The 25,813-nt window shown below is 49.8% G+C and overlaps 3 protein-coding genes across 4 annotated transcripts; 1 reads left to right on the top strand and 2 right to left on the bottom strand.

Moving 5' to 3' along the window:
* The first annotated feature begins 543 nt into the window (after nt 1-543).
* On the top strand, nt 544-3,275 carry LOC109736267 (putative F-box/FBD/LRR-repeat protein At1g78760). 2 transcript variants are annotated; one of them, XM_073504088.1, is made up of 4 exons: nt 544-690; nt 845-1,751; nt 2,364-2,519; nt 2,607-3,275. In XM_073504088.1, the coding sequence occupies exons 2-4, from the start codon at nt 894-896 to the stop codon at nt 2,793-2,795; spliced, it is 1,203 nt and encodes a 400-aa protein (XP_073360189.1). In that variant the 5' UTR covers nt 544-690; nt 845-893; the 3' UTR covers nt 2,796-3,275. The 2 variants fall into 2 exon arrangements, with proteins under 2 accessions (XP_073360189.1, XP_020151081.1); XM_020295492.4 differs by lacking the exon at nt 544-690 and having other exon boundaries at nt 724-1,751; nt 2,607-3,220.
* Nucleotides 3,276-3,704: 429 nt separating this feature from the next.
* LOC109736281 (probable CCR4-associated factor 1 homolog 9) lies at nt 3,705-4,491 on the bottom strand. Its single transcript, XM_020295504.1, has 2 exons — nt 4,115-4,491; nt 3,705-4,062 (listed from the first exon to the last, which is right to left on the bottom strand). The coding sequence occupies exons 1-2, from the start codon at nt 4,489-4,491 to the stop codon at nt 3,705-3,707; spliced, it is 735 nt and encodes a 244-aa protein (XP_020151093.1).
* A 2,681-nt stretch (nt 4,492-7,172) lies between these two features.
* LOC109736282 (RING-H2 finger protein ATL39-like) lies at nt 7,173-7,688 on the bottom strand. The gene has a single exon (XM_020295505.1). It carries the CDS (start codon nt 7,686-7,688, stop codon nt 7,173-7,175), a length of 516 nt encoding a protein of 171 aa, XP_020151094.1.
* Nucleotides 7,689-25,813: the final 18,125 nt, after the last annotated feature.

Genomic DNA, 25,813 nt, shown 5'->3' with positions numbered 1-25,813 from the left:
ATGGCACTGCGGAGGTTCGGCGAAGGGCGCGTGTGGACGGATCGTGGAGGATGGTGGAGTTGCCTGGCGTCGTGGTGGCATCGACGACAGGCCGGACAAGGTCGATGCGTCAGCTCCTGCTCTGAAGATGGACCGGCGAAAGATGGCGGCGGCAGCCTGTGAGAGTGCGCCGAACCGGTATGGGACCCAGTCCCGGTGTGTGGCTGGGCTGGCGCATCCGGTTATAGATATCAGGGTTTAGTGCCATGTTCAGCACACCTTCATCAAGGGAATAGGAGTAGCAACAGGTGTTGCCTAGATGGTAGCTTCAGGCTGACTCATATATTATTTTGTATGGTTTTTATGAATAATTAATAAAATAGTTGTATGCATCGTCCAGATACTGAGACCGAGGTTTATCCTCTTTTTGAAGGAAAAATTTATTTTGGGACGGAAGGAGTAGTTTTATTTGACGGGATGATTTGTTATTTTGTTACCGAGAGAGTAACACTTCTCCGGACTCCGGGAAGGCCTAAACCGTAGTATACGTGTTCTTTTCACTTTACTCGGCAATTACAGTGCTCTCTTTGCAAATAAAGACTAGACGATTGACGTGACGACGCTTGCTGTTCATCAAGGCTGGGTCGAGGCATCAGCATCCACCCGGATTTGGGGTGGGACAGAGTTGAGCGCACTCGCGCACCACCGGAGGTATGCTCTGGATCCCTTTCACCTCCCCTCGTTGATTCTCTCGACATCTCTTCCCTGATTTTTGTTTCTCTGCGTTCGTCTTCTTCCTGCCGTCCCAAATCTTGTCCCGAGCTGCGGATTCACGGCTTGCATTCGTTCATTTCCGTTGCTGCAGCCTCCCTGCACACAACCTGTTCGACGAAACGCCTCCGAGCTCTGACCCCATGGCGGAGGCGTCGGGCGACGGGGGCATGGAAGACAAGATCAGCGCCCTCCCGGATGAGCTCCTCATCCATGTTCTCTCCCACCTGCGCTCACGCGAAGCTGTGCACACATGCGTGCTGGCACGGCGCTGGCGAGACCTCTGGCAGTGGGTGCCCTGCATCGACGTGTCTTTCAAGGAATTCGCAGACATGCCGTATGAAGATGATGATGAAGACGACTTTGAGTTCAAGAAGTTCGTCAACCGTTTGCTGATGCTCCGTAGACCCGTTGACCTGGAGGCGTTCCGGCTCGAGTACAGGTTGCCCACCGACGGCGACTACGCTGAAGATGACTCCGCCGGTGCTAACCTATGGATCGCCCATGTGTTACAGTACAAGGCTCAGGCTGTCAAGGTTGTCACTCAGAACGAATATTTGCAGCTCGCACCTTCGGTATTCACTTCAGCGTACCTGAAAAGACTGCACATCTGCAATGCTAATCTGATCCAAGGTTTCTTTAAGCACCTCCAAATGGGCTGCCCAGTATTGGAGTATCTATTGCTATCGAACACCAACATTCAGGACCTTGATATTTTCTCCAATACACTGAAGGCTTTGACCCTCGCTGATGATGTTATGTTCTCATTTAACAATGGTGACCAGGCTTCTATTTCTGCTCCAAACCTCACTTCTCTGTCCTTCGAATGGTGTCCTTCCGCGGCCAGGCTACCTGTACTAAAGAACATGACATCTCTAGAGACGGCGTCAGTAGTACTTTTATGGGGGACAATCAGATATTGTGATGCGGATGGTATCAAGCAGTTTCTTGGAGGCCTCTCTCATGTTAGAAGTTTGAACTTCTGTTATGGTGTTAAAAAGGTGAGCTTCTTGGTTTGAAACGCCTATCTATGACGCCTCCTTTTGTTGGTAGATCACATTTCTCCAGATATTAATCTACACTATAATCTGCGACCTAAGCACATTTTGTCTGTATCTCACTTCATATAGCTTCATCAGCATACTAACAGATTGGACCAAAATATCTCACTTCATATGCTCATTCTTAGTGCAATAACTTCGTTATAATATAGCTTCATCAGCATACTAATGTAAAGTGCTTCAGCAATTGTTGGGACCACATTGCCAACTCCTACAAACAGATTGGACCAAAGCAACAGAATGTCATGTGACACAACCATGCTGATTTAATCACATGTGTTCCATGACTATTGAGGAAAAAAAATTGAGTATACGATTGTGTAATACAATTGTTTATGGTTAACATGATCTCTATTTGTGTGCTGTGATTTTTTTGTATCCAATGTGCTCCAAAGCTATAGCTCTAAGATTTTCAATGGCACACAGTCAGAAGCGTAATCACATTTTGTTAACTCCCTCCTGATATTTTGGCAAGTTTGTTGAAGCACAAAAAAGAAATGGAAGAATAGCATGGTTTTAATGTTCTGTCTTAATCCTTTCAATTATTTGCAGGTGGAGATGAAAGATAACTACAGATGGTGCCCAACATTTGGTAATCTTATAAACCTGACTCTTCATAGTTCGTGCGTGCATGGAGACTTCTATGCACTGATAGTCTTCCTACAGAACTCACCTAGTCTAAAGAAGCTAACTCTTGAACTATACCAGGTATATGGTCTTCTCCGTAGCATCTATCCTTCAATGAATGTTGGTGCATTTACTGTAAAGATAAAACTGTTCCTTTTTATTTGCCAGCGTGAATATCAAACGCAGGATATACCTACAATCACTGGCGAGCTTGAGGACAGATCATTTACATGTGAGCAGCTTGAGATTGTTGAAATCATATGCTCGGAGGGAAATGAGCTGCTACCTTGGGTGAATCAGTTCTTGCTTGATAGTGGCATAAGGCCTGATCAGATGCGTGTCATTTACGAGGACTAAGGCCAATGGAGGCATTTGATGATTCAGGTCCCACTACAGGTGAAATTACATGGAATCACACATTGGAATGTCATCTCAGGCAAACATTATTTCCTATTGGATCTATATTCGCTCGCTCTGTTTTAGTTGGAATGAACATAGCATGCGTGTTTGCTGCCCTTGCCTTTTTCATACAGTAGTGATGATTTTGAAGCATGTTCTGCTGATGGTGAACCAAAAGAAACATATGACTTGGATGTCATTTTCCTATGTGGTGCCATTCTGGTAGAACGTCACACTACATGAGACGTGAAAAATTGCTTGTGCTGGTTGGAGTTTATATTGGTCCAAATCTCCGAGGATACTTTTCTTGTAACTGTTCTGTTAGCTCATTCAGATTTTGTGATGTTATTGATCTGAGATGCATGGCTGATGGCTGCACAAAACTTGATGTTGCCCTTTCTGCTGTTTTTGAAACAAAAATGCTTCATGTCATGCCAATCTTTGAACTTACGTACCTTATGTGCAGCTCAACTTCATATGATATTCATGTAAAGACACCCTTGAATTGCACTTCATTTGTAAACATAGTATTCCCTTCCCTTCATTCGGTTACATCTATATATGTATGCACACTGCACACATCGTTGTCAACCTCTTCTAAAAAAGGAAAAAAAACATATTTAATTCATACAAAACGTCAATGGCTCGGATTTTCTGTTTTTCAAATATAAATGCAATAGTAGTTCAGCAGAAAGTCACGTATACATCATATCCAGTCGAGGCACATACTTAAGACAAATGTACTTACGCTCCTACTACAAATAAGATGAATGCTTTTAGCCACTAATTAGTATATATACTTGAAAAAATAATCATCTGCTTTGGGCTATTATTGCAACATCGGCCGCGGCTGGTCATGTGTTATCGTTAAACAGCCTGGAGCCCACACAATTGGCCGCGGTACTTCTCCGCGTTGGCGCCAAGCTTCTCCTTCAACGTCTCGAAAGCCAGGAGCGCCAGCGTGCTACCTGTGCCGGCGGGCGTCGGCTTCGGCTCATTGGGCTGCACCACGCCGAGCTGCTTCACGATGTGGCCCAGCGCGCCGACGCACCTCTGGTCGTGCTGCCTCGCCAGCCGCTTCACGTCGTACACGGCCGGCCCGAGGAGCTGCCGCACCATCTCCATGAAATCGTCCACGTCGTCCGGAAGCTTCTCGCCGGACATCATGGCCGCGAAGTAGCCGACGTGGTACGCGCCGGCGAACGTCGCCCACGACGCCTGGGCCCTGAGCAGGCCGGAGTCCCGCAGCATCCAGCGGAGCTCGTACCCGTGGATGCCGGACTCGGGAAGCCAAGTCGACCCCGCGGCGGGCGAGGTAGGCGATGGAGTCAGGGTCCCTCGCGTCGAGGTCCGAGGCGACGTCGAACCCGCGCAGGTTGAACTCCCACGCGAACCGGCCGCCGTCGTCGGTGCGGATGGCGAGCCCCACCTGGAGCGGCTTCAGGAGGGACACGTTCGCATGGATCACCTGGTACCGCTCCTCGGCGGTCATGTCATAGTGGCTCTTCCGGCCGTCGCCGCGGATCACGCAGCCCGGGTACTGCACGTTCAGCGCGACGTGCGTGGCGTGCGGCGCGATCTGGCAGAAGACGGCAGACTCTGCCTTGAAGTTGTCGGCCCACACCGACCGGACGGCGGCGGCGCCGTCGTCCATGGCGGCGGACGGGACTTGCTGCTGCGGCGGCGTCTCTGATCACCGGGAGTTCTGTTCGACGCGGTGGCAGCCCTACGATAGAGCTAGATCAGGAGGTGCTTTCCGTGCTGCTCGACTTTCTCTGGAGGCCTGCTTCCGTTGAAATATATATAGACGCAGCAGAGCTGTGGATTGTTTCGGATTCAGGTTGAGCGTCGTAGGTGCAGTATTTTCGACTAGGATTTGACTTCTCGGCTGGATTCGGAGATGCAAACGTGTCCCGTATTATCCACTCACCTGGACGCCGGGTCCGTACCGTATTGGTTTCCAAGTTTTGCAGCAAGTCCAAAGCCTATCTCGAATCAACCGAGCAGTCGGCTGTGACATGACTTTGACTGATGACCTTAGAGGCCGCCCCGGCCTCTTCGGCTACTCCTGCCAGCGACCCCGCTCGAGCGGTGGAGGCCGCCTCGGCTGCTCCTGTGGGCGCTCCCGCTCCGACGACGCCGGCCTCTCAAGCTCCTTCTGCCGGCGCTGCCCCAGCCCATCCACCGTCGCCCTCTGCCGAAGACGTCGCTGCGGCCTACCTCGCCTCCCGCAAGGCCGACCCGGCAGTGCGGGGACGCTTTGCCTCACGCAAGCTTCCCTCCACGACCGAGATGCCGGCCAGCTCCGATCTGGTCCTGGCAACTCCGACGCCTACCACGCCGGCCGTCGTTGCTGCCGGAGACAACAGCCTTCGGGGAGCTGCCTCTGATGGCCCCGTTTCAGTCGAGGACAACGGCGTGCCCGCTGCTGTAGCTTCCCACGCTGCTGTTGCGGGCGACGGGCACGTCATGCAGGCGCCTCCGGTGCGTCCAGGTTGGGGAGATTGGAGAGGATGTTTCGACCGCGAGGCGTCGCCGGAAGCCTCTGTGTGTCAAGCTCCAAGTGGGACGTTGGGGGGGTGGCAGCTTCTCTTGAGGGGGTGCAACTCCACTTCCGTTCCTTTCCGTCGCCCTGCTATCATATGTGGCGTTCTCCGCTGGCGTGGTCGAGAGACAGGTGTTTCCAATGCCTCTGTCGAGGTCACTATGCACACTCCTGCAGGGATTCAATCCGATGCACGAACTGCCTTTGATCTGGTCACATCGCCCGCTTCTGCCGTGCTAAGAAGCCTGTCCACCAAGCTTCACCAGCCCAATGTCATGCTCCACCGCCTCCATCCACCGGTGATGTCTCCGTGACAGACATGCAGTTCCAGTTTGTCTCGGCTCAGCAAGTCGGGTTGGCGGAGGAGACCGAGCTGCTTCGCACTGAGCTTCGTGACTGCGTTGCGCGAGTCGGGAGTGTTTTGGTGAGAGCGGAGGCCGCTCTCGCCAAACTTGAGGTGGTGCCGGATGTGTCTTCGCTGCCTCAGCTTCAGATTGGCGTTGCCCCTGATTTGTCCCCGTCCCTTGAGATCCTGGTTGGTTCTGCCGATGGGGAAGCAGGCATGTATGGAGATCTCTCCCCTCGTGCTACATCTTGTCAGTTGTCGTTGCCCATCGTGCCGATTGCTTCTGAGAGTGAAGACGTTGTCGAGGTCGTGGCCCCGGTGCTGCAGATTATGCCTGAGCTGCAGAAGCTTTGTGGGGAGCCCACTTCACCTATTTCGATGGTGCTTCCTAAGGAGATGAGGTCGCTTGGTGGGGACTTGGCGATGCCGACTACGACCTCACCGTTGTCGTTGGAGTCCAGTCAGCCACTTGCCTATGTGGACCGTGGAGGTTTGGATGTTGCTATTGCTCTCTCACCCGAGGTTGTTGCCCAGGTGGCATCGGTGGGTGCCGAGGTTGATGAGATAGGTGCTTTGGCAGCTACTTCTGAGGCGCCGAAGCCCATTCGGTCGCCCATCTTCGACCGTGACGCTATGTTGGCACGCATTGACGAGGTGGTCTTCGTGAAAAAGCTTGACCGTTTGCTCGACTCCTTGGAGGCAACTTGTCCTGGGTCTCGCAATGTGATTGCTTGCCTCCTCGTGGAGCACAGGCAAAATAAAGAAGGTGAAGAAGGCTCTCAGGAGCATAGACAAAAAGAGTGGCGCCATTGATAAGGTGTCTGCGGCTGCTTAATGGAGAATACTCAGTCTATTCGTCCTCCATCTCCGAGTGGCTCGTCTCCGTGGATTTCTTGGCGTCTGATGTATTCAACATTGGTTTTGTTGAGGGTTTCTTTGCAACATAGAAGTGCCAGGGTTTGTGGTTGTTGCGTGTTATGTATATTTGTCGGGTTGACCGTGAGGTCATGGAGTTTCTTTGTTAGCGGGTAGTCTGCATGTGATCTATATGTATCGGTTTTTGTCCGGTTTTCCGTTAATTAACCGGGCAATTCTCTTCTTCTTAATTAATCGATGTAGCAAATTTTTTGCCTCCGTTTTGAAAAAAAAACTGATGACCTTAGCAGAAGCAGAGGATCCGACGGCGGAAGAGTCCGAAAGATACCCAACAAAAAAACATGCAATTTTGTTGGCGGAACAATCTGACGGCGGAGCAATGCTACTACTCCTAAGAGATTTTAGTTGATGGAATTTTTCTCCAACAAAAAATAGAGTGCAATTGGGTCAAAAGGAAAAATACCTAATGTTTCCAATGTTACTAGTGATGAACATTATGGGAAATTCTTAATGATCCAATCCAATCCTCTAAAACTCCTATGATTTTTCGTGTAAAAGAAGGAAAGCCCTAAACAAATTGCATAGCACGGGCGGCAACTTCCACGGCCGGCACGGTGGAGCCATCGACCGGAGACCGGCAGACGGGGCACGTCCTGTGAGACCAGAGCCACTCGTCGATGCACCGGTCATGGAAGAGGTGCGTGCACGCCGGCAGCTGCTTCACCACCTCCTTGGGCTTGATCTCGGCGAGGCACACCGCGCACTCGTGGCCCTCTCCGCCGCTGCACCTCAGTTTCTCGTACTTGTACACAGGCAGGCCGGCGAGCGCCGCCCGGCCTAGCCCGACGGCCGGTTCGCGCGGAAGCGCGGCCATGGACGACTGATCCCCCTCTGGATCTTGCAGGAGTTGGCGTTGCGACCTAGCGCGGGCCTGCGCGCGCTGGCACAACGCCGCGATGAAGAGGAAGGCGAGCAGGACGCCGGCGATGCGGATGATGATTGGCCAGGGGACGCCGGCGAGTTTCAGTATGCAGCACGTCAAGCCCACCGGAGCAACCACGGCGAGCACGAGCTTGAGCGGCATGCCGGCGACCGAATCACGCTGGTTTCCAATGCTAGCTATCGGTTTGTAGTTTGAGCTAGGTCTACGGGCTTCCTAGAATCCTATAGTGGGTGTGTGCTGGTGTCTTGTCTGACTGGGTTGTCTTTTCGCGCGGCGTGTGTTGTCTGACTGCAAGAGCTCATCGATGTCGACGAGCTGGCCATCTCGGAGTTTACGTGCTCATACTTTGGATCAAGCAAAATTACCGTAGCATGCACGTACCGTTCGTTGTCAACACGTGTGTGTGTGTGTGTGTGTGGCGTAATCCTGTTGGTCAGGCAAGAGACAATTTGCAGCGTGCTGAATTATTTTTCGGTGATAACAAGGGAGGAGAATATCTGCAGTTGCTGTTATGAAGGTAAGACCATGCAGTTGATAAATCTCATCCATTGCTTTCAATTAGATGGTCAGGATCTCTCATGCACGAGAGTATCGCAAAGAAACGGTCAGATTTAGCGATTAGACGTGCCAATATTTGGTCGAAAAAAATCAGGGTGAGGAGAGGGCCACAATAAGAAAACAGGGGAGAAAGATCAGGGAGACCGCAGAGAGGGGTCTGTAAGCTTCAAATCCGTACAGAGTTATGCTCACTCCAGAAGCTTTGGCACTGAGCTGAACCTGGCGCAACCTAGCGCAAACGGCGGGTTGTAACCGATTTGCTATTAGTTCAGACAACCTTGATGTCATTCAAATCATGAAGAATGGTGGAAGATCAGCGGAAGCAGTGGCGACAGCTTTTGATGATTACATCATGTTGTTTGTGTTTTCTCTCTTACTGGATTCATGCACTGTAATAGGAAAGCAAACATGGCTGTTCATGAGTTAGCTATAGGTTGGCTCGATTCTCCTGTTGTAGTGCTTGATTGGATGATCATTCCTTTTCTTATTGACAATGTAATTGTTCTTTCAAAGTAATAAAGTGGGTTGTTTTGTTAGAAAAGAAGTTGTAGTTGCAGTATTTTGGAGTGCATCAATATAGCAAGATGGACCAAAAGAAAATCAGTAACAAAAAAATCGTAAAGAGGTTTGACTTAGCATAAAAGTTAGAACTTTATTTTAATTGGTAGGGATAAATAGTATTGTTAATATATCGCTATTCTGAAACTAGGCTAATACACACCAAGGGCCTGTTCGGATCGACTCCACTCCCCAGCTCTGCTCCAGGAGCGGACAGAGCGGTGCCAAACGCTACGACTCCGCGGAGTACGGAGAGCGGAGCGGAGAAAACTGTAGCTCAATTTACAGAGTCGCTGAAACTGAACTCCGCGTGCCGCTCCCTGCAAAACATACCGGTTCGCTCGATCCTTTTCTGTCTCCCGTGCGACTCCCGTCCTCCCCTGACCATGGAACCCTAGCTTGATCCTTCACTAGAACTAGATTGATGTCTAAAAATACATGTATTTATGTGGCTTTTATTTGTGTTTGTCATCTGAAAATCCTATTTGTTTATGTTGCTAAAATCCTGTAATTTCAGCAAACTCATACTGAAGTGCTCTTGTGCGATACATTTCATTATGTGTGAAATTTTGCACAAAGAAATTATGTGTGAAATTTCTGCATCATTTGCTGTAAACTCATCATTTTAGTTCATTTTGTGCATCCTTGACACAAGTGAACACATGCTTGTACTGATCAGTGTCATACCAGATTGATGTGTGGTGGGGAGCCAGTAATCCAGAGTAGGGAGTGGAGTTGGTTGCCGAACAAGTTGCCTGCTCCTGATTTGTCATGAGGAGCCAGCTATCTAGGAGCGGGAGTGGAGCTGAGAATTTGATGGAGTGGAGTGGATCCGAACAGGCTAATATGGGAAAGTTGCGATTCTGCTTCCGTATGGCTGCACCTTCTATCCTCATCGTTCATTTTTGCACCGAAGTTCACTTCTATTTTTTATTTCTCCCAAATAAAAGTATATTTCAACTTGAAACTTTGCATATCAACGTCATACAAGTACTTTGATGTGAAGAATTTTTGGATTTTTGGTGCAATAGAAATTTTAAAAAATGGGGCAACTCATTCAAAATTCAAAATTTGATTTCATTAAAAAAAACATTTTGTACAATGGGTGATACTTGTATATTGTTGGCCAGCAAAGTTTCAAGGTCAAATGTTCTCTTGTTTGAAAGGAACATAAAAGAGAAATTCCTATATAAAATAACACAGATCTTGATGCAACCTGAACGACCTACATAGAAGGTGTAGCTACATGAGAGTATGGAAAACCCACACTGGACAGCGTGCGAAATCGGAAAGGTGAGCAAGGCATGCATTGATACTTAACACATGCATCCACGGGATCAAGCGGCTAGCTAGAAGCTTCGAGCTGCTTTTTTCCTTACTCACGCTCTAAGCCCTCCATATAATCCTGGAAATATTTCCAGTAAAAAACACAAACTTATAAGGGTATCTACAACCTATGTTGACTTACAAATTTTCTTCCACATCCATTCGTGGACAAAGGGATCAGTTCACGAATATGGATGTGGAACCGGCCATCCAACACTATCTGCATACATTTCAAACACTCGTTAAACTAACTAGACAAATTACATGAAAACCAAATGATTTTTATACAAACCGGCGAAAACATTTACCGGCATATTATAACTAAACTATATCGCGCTGCAGTAAAACTAGTCTACAGCCAGCTGTGGCGGATCGCCACTCCCACGACATGTCTTCCTCATGTCGTGGGAGTGGGGGAGAGTACCCTCCCTCCGCTTCCGTGAAGCACGGATCAGTGTTGGTTTTTGGGCAGGGGAAGACGGTTGCCGTGGTCTATGCCCCCGCTCACCGGGCAAAATACCGGCTGTGTAACCCGACGACGTGGTGGCAGTGGCTGTCGGTGTCAAAACCGGCGGATCTCGGGTAGGGGGTCCCGAACTGTGCGTCTTAGGATCGATGGTAATAGGAGACAGGGACACAATGTTTACCCAGGTTCGGTCCCTCTCGATGGAGGTAATACCCTACTTCCTGCTTGATTATCTTGGATGAATATGGGGTTACAAGAGTTGATCTACCTCGAGATCGTAATGGCTAAACCCTAGAAGTCTAGCATGTATGATTCTGATTCTGATCGTCTCTACGGACTAAACCCTCCGGTTTATATAGACACCGGAGGGACCTAGGGTTATACAGAGTCGGTTTACAGAGGAAGGAATCTTCCTATCCGAACGCCAAGCTTGCCTTCCACGCTAAGGAGAGTCCTATCCGGACACGGGTAGAAATCTTCTGTTTTGTATCTTCATGGCCCATTAGTCCGGCCCACGTCACATAGCCCGGACGTCCGAGGACCCCTTAATCCAGGACTCCCTCAGTAGCCCCTGAACCAGGCTTCAATGACGATGTGTCCGGCGCGCAGATTGTCTTCGGCATTGTAAGGCGGGTTCCTCCTCCGAATACTTCAAAATAGTCTTCGAACACAGAAAACGTGTCCGGCTCCGCAAAATAAGCTCCACACACAGCCGTGAAGAGTATAATACTTAACAAGTCCCATCTGCTGACAATTGTTACGGCGAGACGTTACGTCCCTGGCCTGGTTATTATTTCGAATCGTCGTTCGGCCTCTCGCTCCATGTTACGAGACGTGGTCTTTATTGACACGTCCTGTCAAACAGAGATCGTGCCCCCTTATCACGGGATCCTTATCATTATGGGCGTGGGTAATCCAACCGTGTTGTTTGCACGATCCCTGGGGAAGAGGCGAGCTTTAAGGCCCGTGAGGAGGTGTTCGATATTCATCATCTTATAAAGGAGTACAGACCCGTCTTTTTCCCCCACGCCTTCCTCCTCCCCGGCCTTTCCAACCTCGAGCTCCAACGCCCAGGTCTCGATTTCTTTCATCGCCACTTCGCCTTTCCGCTATGTCCGGATCCAGCTCCCAAGGCAGGTGGGCGGCCTCCTCGGTCACCGAGGAAGATATCGCGAAGCTCCGAGAGGCGAGGTACCTGACCGCAGAAATCCCCCACAGGCTCCCCGCTCGGGGGCAGGTTATCCCTACACCAAAATCCGGCGAGAGGGTGGTATTCATCCCCCACTTCCTCCGCGGGCTAGGGTTCGCTCTTCACCCTTTCATTCGTGGCCTCATGTTCTATTATGGGCTAGATTTTCACGATCTAGCTCCAGACTCCTTTCTTCACATCTCGGCGTTTATCGTCATGTGCGAGGCTTTTCTACGCATCCCTCCACACTTCGGCCTATGGCTCAAGACCTTCAATGTGAAGCCGAAGATAGTCGAAGGGGAGCAGGCAGAGTGCGGCGGTGCTATGGTGAACAAGCTCACCAATACTATCTGGCCAAAAGGCACTTTCACAGAAACCTCCAACTTATGGCAGCGAGAGTGGTTCTACATCACCAAGCCCCGCGGTACCAAATGGGTGACCACACCTGCGTTCCGATCTGGCCCTCCATTGCGACTCGCGTCGTGGATTAACCAGGGGCTAGACTGGGGATCAACTGATGAAGTCCAGACACTGCAAAGCCGCATCTAGAGCATCCTCGAAAAGGGCACCGGCCTCATCAACGTGATCCAGGTAATGCTAGTCCGTTGGATCCTCCCGTGCTAGCGACGGCCTCTCCGCATGTGGGAGTTCAATTCGGAAGGACCGCGGACCCTTCAACAATTCTTTGGCACAACGCACAGAGGGATGTGGAAGCTATTCTTCAAGACTCGAAAGCAGTGGCCGGATACAAACGAGGACATCGGCCTTGACTGCAACCATCCGGATACCCCGGTAAGCACCCGATTTCAGAACGCAACTTGGTTGATTATCCCATAGCGATGTACTGAGAAACCTATCTTTAACCAGGGCTGGATAAAGAAGGCGGAACGAATTAGGTGTTCAGCTCCACTTCCCGAAAGCTCAGCTGATCATGTGCTGATGAGGATGCTAGCCCCGGCGCCGTATCAAGTACCGGCGAAGGAAGACAAGAAGAAAAGCAAATAGGCCGAAGGTGGCCTCCACTCTAAAGGTATATTGGACGCTACGTCCAGGGAGACTCAAGCTCCCTCTTCTGGAGACGAAGGGGAAGAAGAAGGTGATATCCCTTCTCCCCTTGGGAGGAAGAGGACTGCCTCCGCAGACTTGGAGGCGGAGGCATCCAAGAGAGGGAAGATATCCCTGTCAGATGGTTCGGGTTCGGAAGCCGATGTCGTCGCAAAGTACCTCCCTAAGGACAAGCCCTTCGCCGAATCGTAAGTGAACAAGGTTGCTCTAGACATATCCCGTTCTTTTTGGGTCGCACGGATAACATTCAAACTATATGTTTGCGGTCCGGCTCGCTGTCTTCCTTCACAGTCCTCCTCATCGGGGCACTTGCCTCCGGAGATGATGGAAAGCGAGACGCCTCCACCAGCTTCCTCGCCCCTAAGGGCGGACGACCCTGAGGTGTCGTCCCGGAGGTGCCGTACTTTCGGTACTAGGATCGGTCGGATCGTGAAGACGTACGACTACATCAACCACGTTGTCATAACGCTTCCGCTTACGGTCTACGAAGGTATGTGGACTACACTCCCCCTCTCGTTGTTATGCATTACCATGATAGATCTTGCGTGTGCGTAGGAATTTTTTTGAAATTACTGTGTTCCCCAACAGACATTACTCTTATTAACAGGCGGCTCGACGAGGCACAAGGTATGTTTTGGGACAGCCCGCTTATGCATGTATAAAAATATGAGCATGAAGCTGAAAGTTATACACTGTGACATGCATAATTGTAGATGGTGCAGCTGCGGTTGAGACCCTTCGGGCCGAGCTTGCCCGTGCTAAGGAGCAAGCCAGAATGAGTAATGCGGCTACCGAGAAGGCGACTGCTGATTTAAAGGCCGAACAGGCCATTCGGTGCCAGTGCGAGGAGAGAATATCTACCATAGAGCGAGAGCTGAAGGATGCCACTGGCAAAAGCCAATCACTCGAGGAGGATAACCAAGCCAAGGCAGCCGAACTCGACAAGGCCTTACAAAAGGCGAGAGAGGCACGGTCCGAGTCAAGAGCGGCTCGGGAGGAGATCCGGCAAGCTAGGGAGATAGCGGCTGGTAAGCCCTTTCTTTTACAGACTAAGTTCGGTGACCCGAAGTATGCTCAGCTTAATCAATTGTGGAGTTCGCCAGACGCATTCTTGGACCTGCCGAAGAGTGTCTCCGATGTGGCGCAGTTTTTCCAAGCGCAGGAAGAACGCGCTGCAGAGAAGCTTTTCTGGTCACAATTCGACGTGCCAAGGCGACCGTCGTTGCTGAACGAGCAGATGGCCCAGTGGGCCGAGCTCCACAAGATGTCCGGAGCTGCCATGAAGGACGTCGTGGTCCGTCTATGGCTGGCTAAACCAATTCCGACCAGCTATTTCGGCTTGGTGCAGCGACTTGTCGATGCAGTGCCGCGTATCGACGCCGTTAAGCGGTCGGTGTGCATAAAAGGTGCACGGATGGCCTTCGCCCGTGTCAAGATGTATTGGGCAGAGATGAAGGCCACCGATGTTGCAGCGAATGGCCCACCCGGAGGGAAGGACCATCGCACGCCGAAGCATTATTTGGAAGACGTCCTAGAGGGCGCCCGCTTGATAGAGGGTCAGTGCTCGAAGGATACTATGTTCGAATAAATGTACCGGAATTGTGAGAACAATATTATGATACATTGAGGCTGTGTTATATTTATGCCTGTGGCTGAAAGTTATTTCCTCCTGTGCGGCCGTTTTTTATAATATGAAAGTTTGCCAGTCGTCGGCTTCAGCCCCCTCGCATATAATACGAGGATGTTCGGAATAGCACCTGACCACACTTGAACCAACGTCTTGGTCCGTGACGGAGGTTCAGTGCGGCGAACTAGGCAATCGGACTATAGGGCTTTAACACTTCCACTTAGCCATAGGAGTTTGACGGCGGGTCTATGATGTAGCCCCTAGTATGTACGTGGTTATCCGAATATGGTTGCGTTACACAGGTGACCGGAAAACGGTCCTTCGCGTTATACGGAAGAAATCGCAAAAGATTTTAATAAGTCACCGAGTGGTTGACCAGCTCTCGCCTCATCATGATAGTCAGTTTTCGGCTTTCTCTACTGAGGTGTTTAACCAGGTGAACCGGAAACACAATCGCAGTAGTTCTCCCTTTACTACCCTAGCCGATAAGACGGAACGTAAGGTAGTAAGCACAGGAGCCGGGCAACCCAACTATTGACCAAAGACTTGATCCGGAGCTGATGCATATAATGCCAAACTCGTGACGTCGAAGTATGTTGTAGAGCTGTTCGGACTTTTTGGGCAACCAATATGTTGCCGTATCGAGCCCCTGGCGATTAGTGCCGAGGTGTGTGTGAAACAACCGAGGAAGCAGAATACAGTTCTATGAGGAAAAGTAAGTACTGAAGACGAATTATGTTCACTGGAATCTGATTGATACGCCGAACGCAATCTTACAGACTATAACACCCCTGCCCAGGTCATTTTACATGCCAGGGGTCGAAGGCTGAGGAAAAGGCTTTATACAGGCTTTAAATAGAGTGTTTGGTCTACAAAAATTTTTTTGGACCTCCTGTCGCACGTCTGCGCTGCCTTTGCCTTAGCGAAGAGCATTCGTTAGAAGAAGCAATCTGTGGTTACTTGGACGAAACCGGGCTCAGAAAGAGTCCATGCAGGTCCGTAGGATGAACAGGCTTTGATTCACCCGTGGAAAAAGATAAGAAATGGTTAAAAAAGAGAAGGAGAGTGTAGGAGGGCGAACCATATTGTAGGCCTGTCCGTATTGTGCCTCCGCCGATGACCAAGGTATTTTAAGTGCATAATTATGTATGCGCGATGCGAACTTCGCGGGCATATGCTGCGAACGACGGAGGCGGGACTGCTAATCCAGCTCTAAAATTGACCAGTCCTGTGTAGTAGAGGCTGGTGGCTTAATGGCCGATGGGGTGTGCGGTTTGATGAGGCCGCTTTGTACTCCGGCTGTGATGGCTGTGGTATGCTCCTCGGCATCTTAAGCTTTAGATAGGCATAGTGTGGGACCGCATTGAAACGAGCAAAGGCGGTCCGCCCAAGCAGTGCGTGGTATCCATTGTAGAACGGGACAATATCGAAGATCAAGTCTTCGCTTCGAAAGTTGTCCGGTGAACCGAAGACGACTTCCAATGTGATTGATCCCGTACAGTGAGCTTCTACGCCGGGTATTGCTCCCTTGAAGGCAGTTGTGGTGGGCCTGATCCTTGAGGGATCAATGCCCATCTTGCGAACAGTGTCCTGATAAAGTAAATTAAGGCTACTGCCGTCGTCCATAAGAACTCGCATGAGATGGAATCCATCAATGATTGGGTCGAGGACCAGAGCAACCGAACCTCTTTGACGGATACTGGTCGGATGGTCCTTCCGATCAAAAGTGATTGAGCGGCCCTCCCCCGGGTTAAATTTTGGGGCTACCGGCTTTATGGCACAGATGACTCGTAGTGCGCGCTTGCGCTCCCTTATAGGGATATGTGTCACGAATATCATGTTTATTGTATTTACTTTGGGGGGAAATTGCTTCTGTCCCCCGGTGTTCGGTTGGCGAGTATCTTCATCTTTGCTGTCACTACGCGTCCCCTTCCCTTTGTGTTCGGCATTGAGCTTGCCGGCCTGTTTGAAAACCCAACAATTTCTGCTGCTATGGTTGGCGGGTTTGTCAGGGGTGCCGTGAATTTGACAGGGCCGATCCAGTATCCTGTCTAAACTGGATGGACCATCTTTATTTGGCTCGAATGGCTTCGTCCGTTAATCGGATTTGGAGCCACTGAATCCGGCGTTGACCGCCGTGTCCTGGGTTCCTATATTATTGTTTTGACGCTTTGTTTTTATTGCGCCGTGGCTTGCCATTGTCATCCTTGACTTCGAAGGTGCCAGGATCGCTGGTGCTATTGCTTCGTCGAGATAGTCATCAGTGCAGTAAGAGCTGCCATAGACTTCGGTTTTTCTTGGCCGAGGTGACGGGCCAGCCACTCATCTCGGACGCTATGCTTAAAGGCCGTGAGGGCTTCGGCATCCGGACAGTCGACAATTTGTTTTTTTTTTAATTAAGAACCTAGTCCAGAGTTTCCTGGCTGACTCTCCGGGCTGCTGGATGATGTGACTTAGATCGTCGGCGTCCGGAGGCCAGACATATGTACCTTGGAAGTTGTCGCAAAAGGCGTCTTCCAAGTCTTCCCAATTGCCAATGGAGTTCTCTGGGAGGCTATTTAGCCAGTGCCGGGCTGGTCCCTTTAATTTTAGTGGGAGGTATTTGATGGCATGGAGATCATCACCGCGGGCCATGTGGATATGGAGAAGGAAATCCTCAATCCATACTGCGGGGTCGGTTGTTCCGTCGTAGGATTCGATATTCATAGGTTTAAATCCTTCTGGGAATTCGTGCTCCATTACTTCCTCGATGAAGCATATGGGGTGTGCGGCGCCTCTATAACGGGCGACGTCGCGACGGAGTTCAGCGGACGTCCCTATGCGGCTTTCGCCCTGAGTGAGGTTGTGTTGATCACGCCGTGCCTGATAGCCATCCTCTCGTGTTGGGGCACGTTCCCTTGGCCCGTAGATTGAGCAGGCTAGGCCTGCTCTAGTGTCCAGGTCCTGCCGTAGGTCGTAGGTGTAGCCCTTGGCCGCTGTCTCCCTGCTTTTATGGCGAGGTAATGTAGGCTGGTGTTCGGCTTGGGTAGCCGTTCTGTCTCGGCCACCGGTGGCCGGTCTGGTTTGTCAGCTGCATTACGTGTTGATGCTATGGGCTCCCGTGCCTCGACGTCGAATTGGGGTAACAACTTGCGCTTCGGATAGCTTTTGGTTGGTCGTGCAAGGCTGTATTCCTCGGCTGCCAGGACATTAGTCCATCTGTCATTGAGCATGTCCTGTTCGGCTTGAAGCCGTTGCTGCTTCCTTTGCAGACTCCTCGCGGTTGCTATTAGCTGTTGTTTAAAGCGTTCTTGCTTGAGGGTTTCCTCTGGCACAATGAAGTCTTCGTCGCCGAGGCTTATTTTGTCTTCAGAGGGTGGCATATAATTGCTGTTGTGACGCCCGGATAATTAAGCTACAGTAACCCTCTACTAATGATGCCAGATCACCACTATTATTGTTACTAAAATCACTCTGGTTCAAATCCCATTCGAATTCAAAATTCGAAATCAAGTCAAACGTTAAAGGTTTTCAAAAATTAAAACTAAAATGTTCAGTTGGTGCCAAATAATGCATAGGTAATTATTGTCGAGAAACCACACTTTTATAAAATGTTTAAGTAAACTAAAATGAATAAAACAGTAGCTAAAGCAATTAAATAAATGCCTTTTGAATTTTATAAAATATTAAACTATTTTGTTCAAGGGTAAAACTTTTTAAGACAGTAGTTGGAATTGTAACTCCATTTTAGGTGTGGGTTTTATTTTTGTAAAACTATAAAGTGTTAAAGAAATAAAAGCAAACAGAAAAGACAAAAGGGAAAATAAAACAGAAATAAAAGAAAACCCCCCAGGCTAGTTGGGCCTCGGCCCAGCCAGTGGCCTGCCAGGCCGGCCCACTCCCTCCCCTGGCCTATGACCCCCTGGGGGCACCGAACCCTAGCACCCCCTCACCCCACTCCCCCTCCCCCACCCGCACGGTTCCCTCTCCCTCCCCTGATCCCCTTCTGGATCGGGAGCGCCCCGGCGCTCATCGCCTCGATCCCGCCGCCGCCCGGAGACCCCGTCGCCGACCACCGCTGCCTGAGGTCTCCGCCGACGCCGCCTTCACCCCGCGTGCCTCGGCCTCCGTCCCGTGCCGAGGCCGTCGTTCCTGCGCCGCGCCATCGACCCCGTCGCCTCGCCGCACTCGTCGCCGGTGACCCGGACGCCGCCCCTTCGTCGTCCTCCTCCCCGAGCCCACTGCCCCGTCCCTACGAACCCCCAGTGAGGCCCCATCTTCTCCTCTTCCCCGCACCACGCTGGTCGTGGTCGTCGCGGACACTCCACTCCCGTGCGCTCGCCCGCAACCCCCTCGCGCACGCTCACCACGGACGGGCCGCGCCCTGGCCGCGCGTCACTCCGTCTGGCCGCGCCCGTCGCCCCGCGCCGACGCGCCTCGCCTGCGGCCACGCCCTCCCGCTGCTACCTCCGGACGCCTCTGTCGCCCCGTCCGCTTTCGCCCCTGGCCCCTTGCGGTTCCCGCAGTGGCTGCCGCCGCTCGCCGTCCCACCTCCGCCCCCTGGTCGTGCTCCGGCGAATGCTCGCCGCGCCCTGGGTCTGCCTTCGGGCGCCCACGCCCGAGCACCTCCGCCCGGCTACGCCCGATTAGCCACACCCGGTATGGCCCCTCTAGGCCACTGACAGGGGGGGCCCCGCCCCCTAAAACGTTTAAAAAAAGAATTAAAAAGAATTAAAAAATAAAAATATTAATTAATTAATTAACTTAATTAATTGAGTTTAATTAACCTAATCAATTAACTAAACTAATTAAACCTGCTTAGTTTGTCTTAGACAATGACAGTGGGACCCCCATGTCAGTTTGACTAGGTCAACTGACTAGTTGAATGATGACATCACCCTGACATCATGCTGACGTCATAATTGCATTTTCTAATTAAATTAATTCTGTTAATTCTAAAAATGAATTAAATATTTAAAAATTAATATAAAATAATCCGTAGCTCGGATGAAAAAACTTTGTACATGAAAGTTGCTCAGAACGACGAGACGAATCTGGATACGCAGCCCGTTCGTCCGCCACACATCCCTAGCATAGCAAACACGCAACTTTCCCCCTCCGGTTCATCTGTCCGAAAACGCGAAACACCGGGAATACTTTCCCGGATGTTTCCCCCCTTCGCCGGTACCACCTCCTACCGCGTTAGGGAACACCTAGCCCCGCACATTGACATGTCTTCCATCGTCATGCTTATGTTTGCATTATATTCATTGTTTCTTCCCCCTCTTCTCTCTGGTAGACTATGAGACCGACGTCACTGCTGGTGCCCCGACCGACTACGCTGTTGACGACCCCTACTTGCCAGAGCAACCAGGCAAGCCCCCCCCCCCTTGATCACCAGATATCGCCTATTCTTCTCTATACTGCTTGCATTAGAGTAGTGTAGCATGTTACTGCTTTCCGTTAATCCTATCCTGATGCATAGCCTGTCATTGTTGCTACAGTTGTTTTTTTGACTGTACACAGTAGGGCAAAAACCCCACTGCAATTTTTTTGTTTATGTTGCCCTTACCTGCTATCCTACTGCTTAGTATAGGATGCTAGTGTTCCATCAGTGGCCCTACACTCTTGTCCGTCTGCCATGCTATACTACTGGGTCGTGATCGCTTCGGCAGGTGATCACGGGTATATACTATATACTTTATATACATGACACATGTGGTGACTAAAGTCGGGTCGGCTCGTTGAGTACCCGCAAGTGATTCTGATGAGGGGGCTGAAAGGACAGGTGGCTCCATCCCGGTAGAGGTGGGCCTGGGTTCCTGATGGCCCCCGACTGTTACTTTATGGCGGAGCGACAGGTCAGGTTGAGACCACCTAGGAGAGAGGTGGGCCTGGCCCTGGTCGGCGTTCGCGGATACTTAACACACTTAACGAGATCTTGGTATTTGATCTGAGTCTGGCCATTTGGTCTATACGCACTAACCAACTACGCGGGAACAGTTATGGGCACTCGACCTCGTGGTATCAGCCGAAGCTCTTCTTGACGTCAGCGACGGAGCGGCGCGCGCCGGATTGGACTGGAACGCCTGCTAGGCTAGGTCTGCTTCCGGCCGCGTACGCAACGTGCAGGTGTGCAATGGGCGATGGGCCCAGACACTTGCGCGCATAGGATTTAGACCGGCGTGCTGACCTCTCTGTTGAGCCTAGGTGGGGCTACGACGTGTTGATCTTCCGAGGCCGGGCATGACCCAGGAAAGTGTGTCCGGCCAAATGGGATCGAGCGTGTTGGGTTATGTGGTGCACCCCTGCAGGGAAGTTTATCTATTCGAATAGCTGTGTCCCTCGGTAAAAGGACGACCCGGAGTTGTACCTTGACCTTATGACAACTAGAACCGGATACTTAATAAAACACACCCTTCCAAGTGCCAGATATAACCCGGTGATCGCTCTCTAACAGGGCGACGAGGAGGGGATCGCCGGGTAGGATTATGCTATACGATGCTACTTGGAGGACTTCAATCTACTCTCTTCTACATGCTGCAAGATGGAGGCTGCCAGAAGCGTAGTCTTCGACATGATTAGATATCCCCCTCTTAATTCTGGCATTCTGCAGTTCAGTCCACTAATATGGCCCTTTACACATATAACCATGCATATGTAGTGTAGCTCCTTGCTTGCGAGTACTTTGGATGAGTACTCACGGTTGCTTTCCTTCCTCTTTTCCCCCTTTCCTTTCTACCTGGTTGTCGCAACCAGACGCTGGAGCCCAGGAGCCAGACGCCACCGTCGACGACGACTCCTACTACACTGGAGGTGCCTACTACTACGTGCAGCCCGCTGACGACGACCAGGAGTAGTTAGGAGGATCCCAGGCAGGAGGCCTGCGCCTCGTTCGATCTGTATCCCAGTTTGTGCTAGCCTTCATAAGGCAAACTTGTTTAACTTATGTCTGTACTCAGATATTGTTGCTTCCGCTGACTCGTCTATGATCGAGCACTTGTATTCGAGCCCTCGAGGCCCCTGGCTTGTATTATGATGCTTGTATGACTTATTTATGTTTAGAGTTGTGTTGTGATATCTTCCCGTGAGTCCCTGATCTTGATCGTACACGTTTGCGTGCATGATTAGTGTACAATTGAATTGGGGGCGTCACAAGTTGGTATCAGAGCCGACTGCCTGTAGGAATCCCCCTTCCCAACTCCTTGGCCGAAGTTGAGTCTAGTCGTTGCAAAACTTTTACTAACATGGTTGTGCGGCTTACGGGCCCATGTCGCCATTGGGTGGTAGTAGGATCTTTTATTCCTCGACCTTTACTCTGGGACTCTGAACTCTCTCCTATTTGGGTTAAATGATTTTGCTAAAAAGACTAACTGTAGGTTCTCGTAAATACTTTCTCCCGGAGAGCCCCTTCTGGCCAGATGATCGCCTGCTGCACCAGAAGATTCTAAAGACACTCTCTGATGCTTTCCCGAGACCCTTGTGCCCTTCGCCATTGCGATCCCTACCACCGATAAATCTTTATGGATAACTACATACTTTTATCGTTCGTACCTTCATCCCCAGTTGCCCTTGTTATTACAAGGTGCCCTCAAATACTCTCCGATGTTCCAAGCATCCATTATGCTTACTACCCCGCAGTTCCTTGCCGCATGAATACCCCTACGAATAATTCTTCACCCTTATCGAGGAACTGTTCATTACTAGTTGATCATATGATCCACGAGGTACATTGATATACTATCCGGTCTTCCGGTAATTCCCTGCCAGCTGTTGTTGTGCAAATACTTGTCTGCTTGCATTATGGTTGCGTTCCCTATGTCTAGCAATATTCATTAGTATCCCTTGTCATCATCATTTTCAGCCTTTGATTTGATATGTGGTGAATGCTCGCAATCCTCAGTCGAAATCCTAGAATTCATCCTTCCGGATCAGACGTCATTTTAAACAAGAAACTGGTTCTCGGCCAACCGAATAGCCGTCGGTTTTACCCGTAAGTTTACTCAACTTATCCATCCTCAATCAGAGCGTTTGCTTCTGATCTCTTGATTTGGAAATCGTAATTCCTTTGCATTTGAGATTTGAATTAGTTAGTTATTCCCATAATCTGATGCCTTTGCATTCTTTCTTCCTCTGATTGAGTACCGATACTCACATCAGCTCTGTTGTGGATCGCCCGATCCATTGTTGGATTTTTATCCGACAGTGTCCTTCATATTCAATCACCTTGAGAAGTTCTTCCCTCATAAATAATGCCTTCGGTAAATTGTATCCTCTGTTTTCTCAACCATGCTCTGTTTTCGAGCTGGTGGTATTTACTATTGAAGCTTGTGGTATATGTTTCCACGATACCCTGACGGGTTGAACCTATGCCTTCCTTAATATGTGTGAACTCGGAAGTTTTCACGAGTCATACTCATCTGGTATTTCACCAGGTAAAACTTTCAACACTAATGCCTTTATCAAGGCGAGAAGTGAATGGAAGGTTATACATTGAAGAAGTGGGAGTCGACCTTGAACCTTGCGTTCATGCCCATGGACACGATGTATAACTTATCATGGAAGCTGCTCGTAAAAATAATTACCCCCCTTGTTATAAGTTCATCTTGTATCCGTGGTTCGATCATTTATGATCGTGGTTTCCGACCATGTTCTCCTTTAAATACCATTTCTTGGACAAGTTAAATCCCTTGTCTTCTGCAGGTCAATACGCCTGCCCAACCTCTATTACGATCTACCTTTGAGTATTACCCCTGGTATCTCGAGGATATCTTACCATTGCACTACATCTTATAAACTTCGATGAAGTACTACCTTACCTTGTCTTTGTCACTTCATGTGTTCTGGGTTGTTTGTGTTGGAAATATGCCCTAGAGGTAATAATAAAATGGTTATTATTATATTTCCTTGTTCATGATAATTGTCTATTGTTCATGCTATAATTGTGTTATCCGGAAATCGTAATACATGTGTGAATACATAGACCACAACATGTCCCTAGTGAGCCTCTAGTTGACTAGCTCGTTGATCAACAGATAGTCATGGTTTCCTGACTATGGACATTGGATGTCATTGATAACGGGATCACATCATTAGGAGAATGATGTGATGGACAAGACCCAATCCTAAGCATAGCACAAGATCGTGTAGTTCGTTTGCTAGAGCTTTTCCAAATGTCAAGTATCATTTCCTTAGACCATGAGATTGTGCAACTCCCGGATACCATAGGAGTGCTTTGGGTGTGCCAAACGTCACAACGTAACTGGGTGGCTATAAAGGTGCACTACGGGTATCTCCGAAAGTGTCTGTTGGGTTGGCACGAATCGAGACTGGGATTTGTCACTCCGTATGACGGAGAGGTATCTCTGGGCCCACTCGGTAATGCATCATCATAATGAGCTCAATGTGACCAAGTGTTTGGTCACGGGATCATGCATTACGGTACGAGTAAAGTGACTTGCCGGTAACGAGATTGAACAAGGTATTGGGATACCGACGATCGAATCTCGGGCAAGTAACGTACCGATTGACAAAGGGAATTGTATACGGGATTGATTGAATCCTCGACATCGTGGTTCATCCGATGAGATCATCGTGGAACATGTGGGAGCCTACATGGGTATCCAGATCCCGCTGTTGGTTATTGACCGGAGAGTCGTCTCGGTCATGTCTGCATGTCTCCCGAACTCGTAGGGTCTACACACTTAAGGTTCGGTGACGCTAGAGTTGTAGAGATATTAGTATGCGGTTAACCAAAAGTTGTTCGGAGTCCCGGATGAGATCCCGGACAACACGAGGAGTTCCGGAATGGTCCGGAGGTAAAGATTTATATATGGGAAGTCCTATTTTGGCCACCGGAAAATGTTCGGGATTTTTCGATATTGTACCGGGAAGGTTCTAGAAGGTTCTGAAGTGGGGCCCACCTGCATGGGGGGACCCACATGAATGTGGGTAGTGGGGGCAAGGCCCCACACCCCTGGTCAAGGCGCACCAAGATCCCACCTTAGAAGGAATAAGATCATATCCCGAAGGGATAAGATCAAGATCCCTAAAAAAGGGGATAACAATCGGTGGGGAAGGGAAATGATGGGATTTCTTTCCCCCACCTTTGCCAACACCCCAATGGATTTGGAGGCAAGAAACCAGCCCCCTCCACCCCTATATATAGTGGGGAGGCGCATGGGAGAAGCACCCCACTCCCCTGGCGCCTCCCTCTCCCTCCCGTGACACCTCTCCCTCTCGCTGAGCTTGGCGAAGCCCTGCCGAGATCCCCGCTGCTTCCACCACCACGCCGTCGTGCTGCTGGATCTCCATCAACCTCTCCCTCCCCTTGCTGGATCAAGAAGGAGGAGACGTCTTCCCCAACCGTACGTGTGTTGAACGCGGAGGTGCCGTCCATTCGGCGCTCGGTCATCGGTGATTTGGATCACGGCGAGTACGACTCCATCAACCCCGTTCACTTGAACGCTTCAGCTCGCGATCTACAAGGGTATGTAGATTCACTCTTTTCCCTCTCGTTGCTAGAAGACTCCATAGATTGTTCTTGGTGATGCGTAGAATTTTTTTTGATTTCTGCAACGATCTCCAACAGTGGCATCATGAGCTAGGTCTATGCGTAGTTTCTATGCACGAGTAAAACACAAACTTGTTGTGGGCGTAGATGTTGTCAATTTTCTTGCCACTACTAGTCTTATCTTGTTTCGGCGGCATCGTGGGATGAAGCGGTCTGGACCGACCTTACACGTACGCTTACGTGAGACAGGTTCCACCGACTGACATGCACTAGTTGCATAAGGTGGCTAGCGGGTGTCTGTCTCTCCCACTTTAGTCGGATCGGATTCGATGAAAAGGGTCCTTATGAAGGGTAAATAGAAGTTGGCATATCACGTTGTGGTTTTACGTAGGTAAGAAACGTTCTTGCTAGAAACATATAGAAGCCACGTAAAAACATGCAACAACAATTAGAGGACGTCTAACTTGTTTTTGCAGCATATGCCTTGTGATGTGATATGGCCAAAAGGATGTGATGAATGAAATATATGTGATGTATGAGATTGATCATGTTCTTGTAATAGGAATCACGACTTGCATGTCGATGAGTATGACAACCGGCAGGAGCCATAGGAGTTGTCTTTATTTTTTGTATGACCTGCGTGTCATTGAATAACGCCATGTAAATTACTTTACTTTATTGCTAAACACGTTAGCCATAGAAGTAGATGTAATCGTTGGCGTGACAACTTCATGAAGACACGATGATGGAGATCATGGTGTCATGCCGGTGACGAAGATGATCATGGCTCCCCGAAGATGGAGATCAAAGGAGCAATATGATACTGGCCATATCATGTCACTATTTGATTGCATGTGATGTTTATCATCTTTTACATCTTATTTGCTTAGAACGACGGTAGCTTAAATAAGATGATCCCTTGCAATAATTTCAAGAAAGTGTTCCCCCTAACTGTGCACCGTTGCGAAGGCTCGTTGTTTCTAAG

The sequence above is a fragment of the Aegilops tauschii genome, chromosome 7 (assembly GCF_002575655.3).
Source record: "Aegilops tauschii subsp. strangulata cultivar AL8/78 chromosome 7, Aet v6.0, whole genome shotgun sequence".
Taxonomy (NCBI): domain Eukaryota; kingdom Viridiplantae; phylum Streptophyta; class Magnoliopsida; order Poales; family Poaceae; genus Aegilops; species Aegilops tauschii.
This window is presented reverse-complemented; position numbering and strand designations above follow the sequence as displayed.